Source organism: Rana temporaria, chromosome 2, assembly GCF_905171775.1.
Source record: "Rana temporaria chromosome 2, aRanTem1.1, whole genome shotgun sequence".
Taxonomy (NCBI): Eukaryota; Metazoa; Chordata; class Amphibia; order Anura; family Ranidae; genus Rana; species Rana temporaria.
Genome location: NC_053490.1, coordinates 443,720,126 through 443,735,660, shown reverse-complemented (window position 1 = coordinate 443,735,660; position 15,535 = coordinate 443,720,126). Strand labels below are relative to the sequence as shown.

At 47.0% G+C, this 15,535-nt stretch overlaps 1 protein-coding gene across 5 annotated transcripts in view; it reads left to right on the top strand.

Moving 5' to 3' along the window:
- The first annotated feature begins 898 nt into the window (after nucleotides 1–898).
- The window catches only part of MNT (MAX network transcriptional repressor), a 102,950-nt gene continuing 88,313 nt past the window's right edge, over nucleotides 899–15,535 (top strand). For 3 of the 5 annotated variants that reach the window (XM_040338444.1, XM_040338443.1, XM_040338441.1), the window contains exon 1: nucleotides 900–1,208. In XM_040338444.1, coding sequence (XP_040194378.1) covers nucleotides 1,136–1,208 — 73 coding nt within the window. In that variant the 5' untranslated portion in view covers nucleotides 900–1,135. Of the gene's footprint in view, nucleotides 1,209–15,535 lie in introns of all 5 variants that reach the window. The other 2 variants (XM_040338442.1, XM_040338440.1) reach the window with 1 other exon arrangement.

Genomic DNA, 15,535 nt, shown 5'->3' with positions numbered 1-15,535 from the left:
ACACACAGAGAACCCTGTATGTCAGACCCCCCCCCCCTATACACACATAGGGAACCCTGATGTCAGCCCCCCCCCCCTATACACACACATACAGAGAGAACCCCCGATGTCAGCCCCCCCCCCCCTCTATACACACACAGAGAACCCTGTCAGCCCCCCCCCCCCTCTATACACACACACACACACACACACACACACACACACAGAGAACCCCGATGTCAGCCCCCCCCCCCCCTCTATACACACACAGAGAACTCTGATGTCAGCCCCCCCCCCCTCTATACACACAGACAGACATGTATGTCAGCCCCCCTATACAGACATGTATGTCAGCCCCCCCCCTCTATACACACACACACAGAGAACCCTGTCACCCCCCCCCCACACACACACACAGAGAGAACCCTGTCACCCCCCCCCCCCTATACACACACACACAGAGAGAACCCTGTCACCCCCCCCCCCCCCTATACACACACACAGAACCCGGTATGTCAGACCCCCCATCTATACACAGAGACATGCATGTCAGCCCTCCTCCCTCCATACACAGAATCTTGTATGTCAGACCCCCCCCCCCTTATACACGCACACAGAGAGAACCCTGTATGTCAGCCCCTCTATACACACACACGTATGTCACCCCCTCTATACACACACGTATATCAGCCCCTCTATACACACACGTATGTCAGACCCCCCTATACACACAGACATGTATGTCAGCCCTCTATACACACACGTGTGTCAGCCCCCCCATACACACAGAGCGCTCTGTATGTCATTACGATGTCACACGTGCGGTGACAGGCCGAGCAGGGAGGACGTTCCCTGGGCAGGCTGTTATGATGCCTTGTAGCTCCGCCCCCTGACTACTCCGCTCCGTAGGCCGGCCTCCTCCAGACTCCGGGTCTTCCCCCCGCCCGTGTAGTAGCTCGCAGCTCCGTGAGTCCCTTTTTTTTCTTGTTGTGTTTCTGTTACTCATCGCCATCTTGTTGCAGCCCTTTTCTTGTCTGGAAGGTCCTCGGGGGGGATCGGGGTGACAGGCTGCATTGTGTGATCTGGGCTTGGCTCGCCCTGTGGAGGAGGGAGAAGAGCACGGCGGTGTGTGACTGATCGGAGCCGTACAGGAGACATGAGCCTGGAGACTCTGCTACAAGCAGCCCTCTTCCTGGAATGGCAGGCCCAGCAGCAGCAGAGGACGCCCGGTAAGGATGGGGGGTGATCGGGGTGTATAGGGGGTGATCGCATTGGCAGGGCGGTGGCGGCTCTTTAGCGGCACTTTACATAGCCTGACACAGGCTTGTCATATGACTCCGCACACTACACCACTAACCCCTTCCTGACCGGCCCGTCCATCCCTCCCAGACCCGGCCACCGCTCTCCTGTCCCCGGCCTCTCCCTCTATGAATCTCACCGATGCCCAGACAGACGTCCGCAGCCCCCCCGAGCCTCAAACCGCCCGGTTCTTACAGTTTGGGTGGGGGCTGACGGGACTGAACGGGTTACACGTGTCAAGTGACGTGTCAGGCACCGCCTCTCCCCCCACGTGCATCTGGGACACTCCCTTGGAAAAGGGGTGGGGCGGGGCGAGTCTGAGCGGGACTTGGAGACAGACTGAGGGGGCGGGGCCTGGAGACAGACTGAGGGGGCGGGGTTAGGCTGGTTTTGCACGCACACAGCTCGTTCCACGTAAGTCACATCCTCCTCCCGGGCAGGCAGACAAGAGCTGTGCTCCGGGAGGGGGAGACACTGGGCGGATCGTGTCTCAGGTGCCCGCCCGGGAGTCTCTATAGTCGGTGTCATTCCCCGGCTGATGATCGCTCATATAAACGTGTCATGTAGACAATCCTCTCCCCGCACAGCGGTCATCGGCCTCCTATGATGGGAGGACATGTGATCCCCTCCCCCTCCCGGGGTAATTAGCCATGCTGTATCCGCAGTGCTGCACACTCATCTGTCTGCTGTTTATATGCACCGTCCAGGTTGTGATGGGGGAGGGGAGCTCATAAGGAGGGGCATGCCTGCATCCCCCCCCTCCCCGGCGTCTGCTGGGGAGAGCCCTGATCACTACACAGGAGTGGGGGAAGGGCAGAGCTACAGGACAATCCTTCCTTCTACATACATAGACTTCCTGATCGTGGAGAGAGAATGTCTGCTGTATGATCAGAGCTCCCCATGTTTTCTGTATGATCAGAGCTCTCCATGTCTGCTGTATGATCAGATCTGGGCTCTCCATGTCTGATGTATGATCAGATCAGATCTCTCCATGTCTGCTGTATGATCAGATCTGGGCTCTCCATGTCTGATGTATGATCAGATCTCTCCATGTCTGCTGTATGATCAGATCTCTCCATGTCTGCTGTATGATCAGATCTCTCCATGTCTGCTGTATGATCAGATCAGAGCTCTCCATGTCTGCTGTATGATCAGATCTCTTCATGTCTGCTGTATGATCAGATCTCTTCATGTCTGCTGTATGATCAGATCAGATCTCTTCATGTCTGCTGTATGATCAGATCAGAGCTCTTCATGTCTGCTGTATGATCAGACCAGAGCTCTCCATGTCTGCTGTATGATCAGACCAGAGCTCTCCATGTCTGCTGTATGATCAGACCAGAGCTCTCCATGTCTGCTGTATGATCAGACCAGAGCTCTCCATGTCTGCTGTATGATCAGATCAGAGCTCTCCATGTCTGCTGTATGATCAGACCAGAGCTCTCCATGTCTGCTGTATGATCAGACCAGAGCTCTCCATGTCTGCTGTATGATCAGATCAGAGCTCTCCATGTCTGCTGTATGATCAGACCAGAGCTCTCCATGTCTGCTGTATGATCAGACCAGAGCTCTCCATGTCTGCTGTATGATCAGACCAGAGCTCTCCATGTCTGCTGTATGATCAGATCAGATCTCTTCATGTCTGCTGTATGATCAGATCAGAGCTCTTCATGTCTGCTGTATGATCAGACCAGAGCTCTCCATGTCTGCTGTATGATCAGACCAGAGCTCTCCATGTCTGCTGTATGATCAGATCAGAGCTCTCCATGTCTGCTGTATGATCAGACCAGAGCTCTCCATGTCTGCTGTATGATCAGACCAGAGCTCTCCATGTCTGCTGTATGATCAGATCAGAGCTCTCCATGTCTGCTGTATGATCAGACCAGAGCTCTCCATGTCTGCTGTATGATCAGACCAGAGCTCTCCATGTCTGCTGTATGATCAGATCAGAGCTCTCCATGTCTGCTGTATGATCAGACCAGAGCTCTCCATGTCTGCTGTATGATCAGACCAGAGCTCTCCATGTCTGCTGTATGATCAGACCAGAGCTCTCCATGTCTGCTGTATGATCAGACCAGAGCTCTCCATGTCTGCTGTATGATCAGACCAGAGCTCTCCATGTCTGCTGTATGATCAGACCAGAGCTCTCCATGTCTGCTGTATGATCAGATCAGAGCTCTCCATGTCTGATGTATGATCAGACCAGAGCTCTCCATGTCTGCTGTATGATCAGACCAGAGCTCTCCATGTCTGCTGTATGATCAGATCAGAGCTCTCCATGTCTGCTGTATGATCAGACCAGAGCTCTCCATGTCTGCTGTATGATCAGACCAGAGCTCTCCATGTCTGCTGTATGATCAGACCAGAGCTCTCCATGTCTGCTGTATGATCAGACCAGAGCTCTCCATGTCTGCTGTATGATCAGACCAGAGCTCTCCATGTCTGCTGTATGATCAGACCAGAGCTCTCCATGTCTGCTGTATGATCAGACCAGAGCTCTCCATGTCTGCTGTATGATCAGACCAGAGCTCTCCATGTCTGCTGTATGATCAGATCCCCCCATGTCTGCTGTATGATCAGATCTCTCCATGTCTGCTGTATGATCAGATCAGAGCTCTCCATGTCTGCTGTATGATCAGATCAGAGCTCTCCATGTCTGATGTATGATCAGATCAGAGCTCTCCATGTCTGATGTATGATCAGACCAGAGCTCTCCATGTCTGATGTATGATCAGACCAGAGCTCTCCATGTCTGCTGTATGATCAGACCAGAGCTCTCCATGTCTGCTGTATGATCAGACCAGAGCTCTCCATGTCTGCTGTATGATCAGATCCCCCCATGTCTGCTGTATGATCAGATCTCTCCATGTCTGCTGTATGATCAGATCAGAGCTCTCCATGTCTGCTGTATGATCAGATCTCTTCATGTCTGCTGTATGATCAGATCTCTTCATGTCTGCTGTATGATCAGATCTCTTCATGTCTGCTGTATGATCAGATCAGAGCTCTTCATGTCTGCTGTATGATCAGACCAGAGCTCTCCATGTCTGCTGTATGATCAGACCAGAGCTCTCCATGTCTGCTGTATGATCCGACCAGAGCTCTCCATGTCTGCTGTATGATCAGACCAGAGCTCTCCATGTCTGCTGTATGATCAGACCAGAGCTCTCCATGTCTGCTGTATGATCAGATCCCCCCATGTCTGCTGTATGATCAGATCCCCCCATGTCTGCTGTATGATCAGATCTCTCCATGTCTGCTGTATGATCAGATCAGAGCTCTCCATGTCTGCTGTATGATCAGATCAGAGCTCTCCATGTCTGCTGTATGATCAGATCAGAGCTCTCCATGTCTGATGTATGATCAGACCAGAGCTCTCCATGTCTGATGTATGATCAGACCAGAGCTCTCCATGTCTGCTGTATGATCAGACCAGAGCTCTCCATGTCTGCTGTATGATCAGACCAGAGCTCTCCATGTCTGCTGTATGATCAGATCCCCCCATGTCTGCTGTATGATCAGATCCCCCCATGTCTGCTGTATGATCAGATCTCTCCATGTCTGCTGTATGATCAGATCAGAGCTCTCCATGTCTGCTGTATGATCAGATCAGAGCTCTCCATGTCTGCTGTATGATCAGATCAGAGCTCTCCATGTCTGCTGTATGATCAGATCAGAGCTCTCCATGTCTGATGTATGATCAGACCAGAGCTCTCCATGTATGATCAGATCTGGGCTCTCCATGTCTGCTGTATGATCAGATCTGGGCTCTCCATGTCTGCTGTATGATCCGATCAGAGCTCTCCAGTGTCTGCTTTATGCTCTGATCGGTGCTTTGCAGGCCTGCTCTGGCCTCTGCGTGCCTGTTGTACAATCTGATCTGCTGTGAGCTCCATGCCTACTGAATGCTCTGCTCTGAGCTGAGCTCACCATGTATGCTGTATGCTCTGAGCTGAGCTCACTATGTATGCTGTATGCTCTGATCAGAGCTATGTGATAAATTGACTACCATTGGTCATATGATCATTAGCCAATCCTGCCAGCTCCTCATCATTGCTAGGTGACCAGGAGCATTGGGTGACGACATAGCATAGGGCCCCTACCAAATAGGGCATAGTTTTAGGCATTTTTATCGCTAGTGCGACCTTATGGCGGACACTTTTGACACATTTTTTGGACCATTGGCATTTTTATAGCGATCAGTGCTATAAAAATGCATTGATTACTATAAAAATGCCACTGGCAGGGAAGGGGTTAACACTAGGGGGCGAGGAAGGGGTTAATTATGTTCCCTGGGTGTGTTCTAACTGAAGGGGGGTGGGACTGACTTGGGGAAATGACAGATTGCTGTTCATACATTGTATGAACAGATGATCGGGCATTTCTCCCCCTGACAGGACCGGGAGCTGTGTGTGTAAACACACAGCTCCCGGTTCTCGCTCTGTAACGAGCGATCGCGGGTGCCCGGCGGTGATCACGCGCGCCGGGACCAGGGGCGAGCGGGGGGCGCACGCGCCCCTATTGGCTGAATCGCGAGATGACGTATAGCTACGTGATCTCGCGCAGCCGAGCCGACCTGCCGCCGTATAACTGCGGCGGCTGGTCGGCAAGCGGTTAAAACACATCACATAGATGGGAAGCAGCAAAGGAACAAATGGGTAGAATACTTTTAACGTGAATCTGCAGCAATCTGATTTCACACAGATCAAGGAGCCCTTGAAGTGTCTTCTTCACAGGTTTGGTTCTACTGTTTGCCTGATAACACTGATAACCCTTGCTGTTTGGTTGGAAGCAGATAATATACTATAGTCTGTATCTGTTCACGTGGGTCATGCCCTGCAGCTATTTCTGAGCAGTGATTGGTATCCTTTTACTTCCCCTTAGTTCACTTCTTTCTGACAGGTCAGGAGTGGACCTATGTGAACTTTCCTAAAGGTGTTCATAGACCAGTGTTTCTCAACTCCAGTCCTCAAGGCGCCCCAACAGGTCATGTTTTTAGAATTTCCATTATTTTGCACAGGTGATTTGATCAGTTTCAATGCCTTAGTAATCACCACAGCCATTTCATCTGAGGAAAATCCTGAAAACATGACCTGTTGGGGTGCCTGGAGTTGAGAAACTATCAGACATTGGAGAAAAGCTGTCCGAAACAGCGAATTTAATCACACGTGACAGGCACAGGTTCCTACACACACCATTGTTGAACTCATGTTGAAGCCAGGAAACTAGCAATTCTACAAGGTGGTCAGCAGTTTCGTATTTCTAGAGATGCACCAAAATGAAAATTCAGGATGCACTTGGCTGAAACCTAAGGCCCCATGCACACGAGACGCTATTACAAACGCCTCTAATCTCAGCTTTTCAAAGGCAAAAACCGGCATTTAAAACGCCCGTTTTTTCCGCGAATTGCGCGGCGTTTTGCCGCGATTTGCGGCTGTCAGCGTTTATCCCCAAAACACTGTAGACCTTCCCCAAGCTCAGAATCGAACTATTTGTGCCGCGTTTTGCATCTAAAACGCAAAAGCTGAAAGCTTCTGAACCCAAAATTTTGGTTTGGAAAAACGGCCCTAAACCCAACTGCTTTGAAACGCCAAAAAACTTGATCGTGTGCATGGACACATAGGATAACATTAAATGCGTTCAGAGGCCCAAATGCCTCTGAATTCGAGTTTAGCAGCGTCTCATGTGCATGGGGCCTAAAATGACGACAGTTTTTAATATATATATATATATATGTATATATATATATATATATATATATATATATATTGTATTCTATTCAACTTTTTAATTAATATAATGAATTTAAATGAATATGAATTAAATGTCAGCCATTATCACAAGCAAAGCTCAAGAAAATTGTACTTCTATAAATGTGTTCAATTCATTATTAACGCACCCATGTTACATTTTCTGCACCATTATCGGCAAAACGCTGATAACCCTATTTTCGGCAGCTGAAATTTCGGTGCAGCTCTACATCTTTCCTCCATATTTCTATCATTTAAATGTTGCCTGGAGTTCCACGATAAACTCAAGCTGACGTGCATTTAAAAGTGTTGAACCAAGAAGTAGGGCTGTAAAAAAATAGATTCGTATTTTTCAAATCGATTGGTAGGTCAAATCGATTCATATTTTCAAAAAAAAAATTTTTTTTCCTCAGGACCGGCTCTGACACCGCGCTGGTCCTGAGGAGCTGTGGGCAGGAGTTTTTAGGCGAGGCAGCGGCTTCGGCCTAGTCCACGAGGCTGGACGATGCGGACTAGGCCGAAGCCAGGGCCTCGCCTAAAAACTCCTGCCCACAGCTCCTCAGGACCGGCACGGTGTCCATCAAAAAAAAAGAAAAAAATCGTTTTGAATTGTAAATCTGGGATTTTTTTTATAAAAAAAAATCGCCCAACACTACCTAGAAGTCACTTTGTTGCAAAAGGCACACAAAAAGCCGTCTGTGTTTTAGTGTAGTTGTCACAGCAGACAATTGTAGTACTAGACCTTTTCATAGTATGGCCAGGCCAGAGTCTCTCATTCTAGAGGGTAAAATCTTTAATACTGCTGGTCTCAGTGCCGATCCTGACCTCCCTGGGGCCCTAAGCAAAATGATATGTCACATTAAAGATTAAAGTTGAGAAGCGGGGGGAGGGGGTGTTCTGCTGTGGGAAATGAAATTTTACATTAAAGCAGTGTTTCTCAATTCCAGTCCTCAGGCCCCCCCAACAGGTCAGGTTTTCAGGATTTCCCTCAGATGAAAAGGCTGTGGTGATTACTAAGGCAGTGAAACTGATCAAATCACCTGTGCAAAATAATGGAAATCCTGAAAACCTGACCTGTTGGGGGGGCCTGAGGACTGGAATTGAGAAACACTGCATTAAAGTGAGGAGCGGGGGGGGTGCTGACTTCTTACCTCTTCTCCCATGCAGCCAGCAAGTTGAGAAGTGGGGTGAGGGGCCGAAAATTACTTCTCACCAGGCGGGGCCTCTAGTAATTTGGGGGCCCTCTGCAGCTTTGCGGGGCCCTAAGCGGCTTGCATAGTGAGCCTATAGGGCGGATCGGCCCTGGCTGGTCTCATTGATTATTTATTTCCCAAATGCTGCTGCTGCTGTTGTTTTTTTTTTACAAAGGACAAAATATTATTTTCCCTGACTGTATTACTTTTATTATATTATAGAGACAGCATGTTTTCTGCAGATGTTACATTTTGGTTCAACTGCTGTTTCATAAAAACTGCTTGCGTAGTGACAGTGTCACCTATATAGATGAAATACAATGTAAAGTAGTGAGTGTACAGCTTGTATAACAGTGTAAATTTGCTGTCACCTTAAAATAACTCAACACATAGCCATTAATGTCTAAACCGCTGGCAACAAAAGTGAATACACCCTTAAGTGAAAATGTCCAAATTGGGCCCAAAGTATTAATATTATGTGTGGCCACCATTATTTTCCAGCACTGCCTTAATCCTCTTGAGCATGGTGTTCAGCAGAGCTTCACAGGTTGCCACTGAAGTCCTCTTCCTCTCCTCCATGACGACAACACAGAGCTGGTGGATGTTAGAGACCTTGCGCTCCTCCACCTTCCGGTTGAGGAAGACCCACAGATGCTCAATAGGGTTTAGGTCTGGAGACATGCTTGGCCAGTCCATCACCTTTACCTTCAGCTTCTTTAGCAAGGCAGTGGTTGTCTTGGAGGTGTGTTTGGAGTCGTAATCATGTTGGAATACTGCCCTGCGGCCCAGTCTCCGAAGGGAGGGGATCATGCTCTGCTTCAGTATGTCACAGTACATGTTGGTATTCTTGGTTCCCTCAATGAACTGTAGCTCCCCATTGCCGGCAGCACTCATGCAGCCCCAGACCATGACACTCCCACCACCATGCTTGACTGTAGGCAAGACACACTTGTCTTTGTACTCTTCACCTAGTTGCCGCCACACATGCTTGACACCATATTTCTGAGCGGTGTCCCTCTTCTTTACTCTTCCCCGCAATACCATCATAGATTCTGCCCAAACAGGCACCACAACTTGGTCCCACTAGGTTCCGGATTCGGCTGGTAGCCTTCAAGCAGCGTGATGTGGCCGGAAACAGGATCAGTTCAGAGTAACAGATGGGAGCTCTGTGAGGAAGATGCTTCTCACATGCCGGTCCAGGCCACGCCCCCGCTTGACACCATATGAACCAAATAAATGTATCTTGGTCTCATCAGACCACAGGACATGGTTCTAGTAATCCATGTCCTTAGTCTGCTTGTCTTCAGCAAACTGTTTGTGGGTTTTCTTGTGCATCATCTTTAGAAGAGGCTTTCTTCTGGGACATCAGCCATGCAGACCAACTTGATGCAGTGTGCGCCGTATGGTCTCTCACTGGCAGGCTGATCCCCCCCCACCCCTTAAACCTTCACACCTGAGACCTTGTATCACTACGAGTCATATGACATACGGAGTGAAAATGGCTAATTGGGCCCAATTTAGACATTTTCACTTAGGGGTGTACTCACTTTTGTGAGATACTGTATATATCCATCTGCTGGTGCATGAAATTAAAGTGTTTCTAAATGGCTTTTAGTTCAGGATAGAGTAGGGAAGGGTTTGATCCCCTTTCAGGATTTTATTTTTGTCTCCTGGCTATAGTGATTCGTCCCTCTAAGTGCCCTGGTGACCACTCTAACTGAGATAATCAAACATTTGAAGTTGTCACTAGAAAAGGACTAAGACCTCTTTTTCACATGGCCAGACTACGGCATCGAATCTTCCTGCTCACAGGGGTGGGGGGGGGGTCTGTCTGCTGATCCCCGCTGAGCAGGTGGATGACAGGTCTATGTCTGCTCCACTAGACGAATGGGAAACGGATCCCCCATCTGTCTATTTTTAGCAGATAGAATCGGCCATAGTGCTGATCTATAAGGATATACATGTCTCCTGCATGTATCCTTACCTGTCAAATGTCTCCCCTCTGTCTGTTATGAGAACTAAAAAACTGCAGATTCTGTGGGTGGGTCTGTTGTCTGGAGCTCTGTGGGTGGAGTTGTGATGTCAGTAGACTCCCCGTCCACCTCTACACTCCCCTTGTCAACATGCATTTTCTCCTGTGTATTTCTTACACTAAATTCTGCTATGATCAATAACATCCAGTCAAAACCCAGAAAAGTCACCACATGACTTCAGAAAAGGAGTGGGAGTGGGAATTTAAAAAATAATGCCCATCTCAGGCTTGTGCATGAAATATGTAAAATACTTGTCGCTCACAGCAAGGGGGAAGAACTGACAAAGTTTTCTCCTATTGTCTGTTTTATCCCACTGAAAAAAGATGAGGATTGCTCAGAGCTGGATTAACTCTTTTTATGGCAAGACTGGGCACAGATGATAGGAAATCCTATACTCTACATTATGACAACCTTAAAGTGGTTTACATCCACTTTAAGGTTGAACCATCATGGCTGCGAGGTTGGGTGTTGCAAGTACAACTCAATAAATATAAGCCAAATAGTTGAACTTAAAAAAAAAATGCAGAATTAAAGTGGAGTTCCACCCATTTTTTTATGTTTGTCTGTGCTGCATGCTCTAATCTCATAGTGTTCAGAATGGACAATTTTGATTTAATTTGTTGCTTGTAAATACCTTTATTTTGTAGTCCTTCATTACTTCCACCTCCTTATTTGCCTAGGCTATTTGCAAGGGTTTCTGGGATAGGCATCATGTTTCCCAGTAGTCCTTGCAAACCTGACTGAAACCTATTACATTGCTTGTGCACTGAGCATGTGCGAGATATGCAAAGCTGAAATCCAGGAAGTCATACAGTCTGGCTTCATGATGCCCACACTTAAGATGGCCACGATCTATTTCTAGATTATAAACTATCTAAATGCTGTAACAACCTAACAAAACGGACCTTAGTTTACAGACTAACTTTACTAGAATACATTAAGCTTGTGTATTACAGGGGTATTTATATTTAAAAAGTGAAATTGTGGGTGGAACTCCCCTTTAACTCTGATGTGTCTACCATTCGTAAAAATGTATTTGGTGTAATATACCTTTCCATTGGAGAGAGATATTGAATATTTTGTCAGTCGTGAATGGGATCTGCAGGATATTGGTGATATCTCCTCTGACATTGTCAGCAGTAGGGCTGTTGAAAAAAACGATTAGAATCGTGAATCGATTTCTAAGGTCAAATCAATTCACATTTCACACCGCACCAGTCCTGAGGAGCTGTGGGCAGGAGTTTTGAGGGGAGGCCGTGGCTTCGTCCTAGTCCGCGAGGCCAGACACGGCGGACTAGGCCGAAGCCGCTGCCTCGCCTAAAGACTCCTGCCCGCAGCTCCTCAGGACCGGTGCGGTGTCCATAAAAAAAAAAAAAACTTGATTTGAATGGTGAATCAAGTGTTTTTTTTTTTTTTTAATCGCTGATTTTTTGGGGGGGAAAAATCGCCCAGCTCTAGTCAGCAGATATCCCTATAAAATGTCCTAGTATTACAATGATTGGAAATATTCCAGGTAGTCTGATTAACCAATGATGACGATCTGACTATTGCACACATACTTTGCTGTAAACTCTATGCGTTCTTTTCATTGCGTGTCTTAGCTTTTGAAGAGATTCTGATCACTTCCTGTACCAGTGACTACGTTATGGACAGGAAATGAGTTAATGGCTCTCCGGCTCGGACAAAGAACGCAGCAAAAACATATCAAAGCTTTAAATCCTTCCTAGTTCTACAAAAGAAAGTGTGTGGGTCTCTGTTATTATTTCTTCTCACTTCCTGTCATGTTGACCACTTAAAAGTGAGGGGGAAACCTTTCCCCAACGTCTCCTCTGAAGTATTGTAGCCTAATGAGTATTCCCAGTTTTAATGTAAAATAAAAAAATATTCACACGAGCACAGACGTCCTGTTTTTTCATACGTTTTGTAACCTCTGGAAAGCCGTAATCCCTATGATATTCGGCCTACTGGTGTGTAATCTGAGCATTAGCCAATCACAATCTAGGTTACATTCTCTTCAGAATGAAATTTATAAAGAGGTCATTTTAGGTTGTTGGGTGTCATTTTCATGGACAGCTTCTGATGAATGAACATTGATCGCTGACCTGAATAGATTACAACTTGGTCTGGCAAGGACTCTGCAGTGTCACACTGGGATTCTGTTTAATCAGGATCTCCTACTACGCAGTATAGGGATTTACGCCAAGGGGTCATTCCTTCCGAGAGCATGGGAACACTGAGGCATTGGCTACACCACTGCTTCTGTGTCACCTGCCAATGACTAGACAGCACAGACATTTTATTTTTGTGTCCAAATTACACTATTTGCTGGCCTTTGCCTGTGACCCCAATCAGTTTATGGGCCCCTGTTGTGTTATATGCTGTGTTGTGCAGGAAAATGTACTTTGTAGTCCTTATTATTTGACACCTAGTTCAGAGGTTTAGGGAAAATGTTGATCCATTTGCATGAGTCACTGTTCCCAAAGAAGCTTTTCCTATAGCAGTCACCCACACTGGGGGAAGCCATTATGCCCACCGGTATGTTTTTGGCTTGCAGGAGAAACACAGAGCACCCAGACGAAGCTCACACAAACCAACTATAGTGATACCTCAGTTTACGACTTTAATTTGTTCCACGACTCTGGACGTGAACCGAATTGGTCGCAAACTGAGGCAAATTTTCTCATAAGGTTCAATGTAAATCAGATTAATCCGTTCTGAACTTTGTTTCATATTTTGTGGTTAAAAAAAAAAAAAAAAGTACAGTATGAATAGAGAGAACACTAGCTTGCCAGATGACTTCTGTTGTGGAGGAACATTCTTATCCCCTTCATTACCGCTCTGCACATTCTTGTCACCTGCACTACCGCTCTGCACATTCTTGTCACCTGCACTACCGCTCTGCACATTCTTGTCACCTGCACTACCGCTCTGCACATTCTTGTCACCCGCACTACCGCTCTGCACATTCTTGTCACCCGCACTACCGCTCTGCACATTCTTGTCACCCGCACTACCGCTCTGCACATTCTTGTCACCCGCACTACCGCTCTGCACATTCTTGTCACCCGCACTACCGCTCTGCACATTCTTGTCACCCGCACTACCGCTCTGCACATTCTTCTCACCTGCCTTACCGCTCTGCACATTCTTCTCACCCGCACTACCGCTCTGCACATTCTTGTCACCCGCAGTACCGCACTACACATTCTTGTCACCCGCAGTACCGCACTACACATTCTTGTCACCCGCATTACCGCACTGCACATTCTTGTCACCTGCCTTACCGCTCTACACTTTGTCACCCGCACTACCGCTCTGCACATTCTTGTCACCTGCCTTATCGCTTTACACTTTGTCACCCGCACTACCGCTCTGCACATTCTTGTCACCTGCATTACCGCTCTGCACATTCTTCTTACCACCATGCTTGCTCTGAATTTCCTTTGGAGCCATACTGGATGTCTGGTACAATACAGAATGTGATAAAAAGCACACAAAAAAGCTTTACAGCAAGTGTGCACAGGGATGTACAGTACTGTACAGTATGTTCTAAAAAGCACACCAAAAAGCTTCTCAATACTGTAAGTGTCTTCACTGTACATTTCCAGTGTCTCTCTGCGACCGCAATCTCACCTACAGGAAGTTGCGACCAAGTGTCAGAGCAGGGAAGATTGCCACGGAACATGACTGCTTGTCAATCATAGACACTTGGAAGAAGACATTACAGTATATTGCATGGACTGTTCTAATTCATCCTTGCTTTTCTGATGTCCACCTTTGCCAATAACATTTACACTACTTCCTGATTTAGCTTTTAGAACAGAAAAAGAAATGAAGGAAATGTTTAGGTTTTTGCAATGGGTCTTCATTTTGTACATATGGTATTTGTTGGGTTTGTTTTCCTGGGCAAAGACAACCCTTAATGTGTGATTGTTTAGGAACCACACACCTCCCATTCTAGTGATGTGGCCTAGTTTGGTTGTAATAAATTCAGAATGGGAAAGGTAAAGGTGTGGTCGGCCCAGAAATAGGAGGAAAATGCAGTCACTTCCCTGTTTGGACAGCATGTAACCAATTGTGTCAGAGCAATTAGGAGGAACCCTAAATAACCTGTAACTCTACTTCTGTGATCAGCCTTCCGCTAACTTACACAAAGCTGATAAACAGCTGCTGTAGAACTGTGCTATTATAGAATGAATCGGGCCAGCCATATACGGAACGCATTTCTTTCCTGCAACCACCACGGGTTGAAAAAAGGACATTTCTCCCATCAAAAAAGACGGCGTTGGATGCGGGAATCCCTCCTACCGGCCCATTGTCTTCTCCCAGCTGGTTATCGCTAGTGGCTATAGCAGTCTCTAGTGGTAATCGCAAGAGAGTCCAGCAGGCTGGTTGTATTCAAGTTGATCGATTTGATCATAACCCAGCCTTAGTCTGAATATGAAATTCAAACATCTCAAATTCGATATCTTACATAATATATGTAACTGTGTCAATAAGATAAATTGTAACAATTGTAAATTCACCCCTTTTTAACAATTGAAACCACCAAACTCCTCATTCACTCCCTTGTTATCTCTCGCCTTGACTATTGCAACTTCCATCTCATTGACCTGCCTCTCCATAGGCTATCCCCTCTTCAGTCTATCATGAATGCTACTGCCAGACTAATCCACCTTACCAACTGCTCAGTGTCCGCCAAACCTCTCCCCCAATCCCTACACTGGCTCCCGATCGCCCAGCGAATTAAATTCAAAATGCTAACCACAATGTACAAAGCCATTCACAACTCTGCCCCAAGCTACATCACAAATCTTGTCTCCAAACATCACCCAAACCGTCCTCTCTGCTCTTCTCAAGACCTCCTACTGTCAAGCTTTCTCGTCTCCTCCTCCCATGCTTGTCTCCAGGATTTCTCCAGAGCCTCTCCCATCCTCTGGAACGCTCTACCTCAACCTGTCCGGCTATCCCCTACTATTGCTACCTTCAGGCGATCCCTGAAAACTCACCTCTTCAGGGAAGCCTACCACTTCTCCAATTAATCTTTTACCACTTCCATGAGCTCATTCCCCACAGTTACAACCTTTTGTACCACCTTCCCCAAACTATTAGATTGTAAGCTCTTCTAAGCACTGCCCTCTTAATCCTCTTGTATTGCAACTGTATTGTCTTGCTTTTTATATTATAAAGCGCTGCGTAAACTATTGGCGCTATATAAATCCTGTATAATAATAAGCCAGCCCTCTGCACCCTGTGTAACTGAAAGTGAAATTGAGAATTC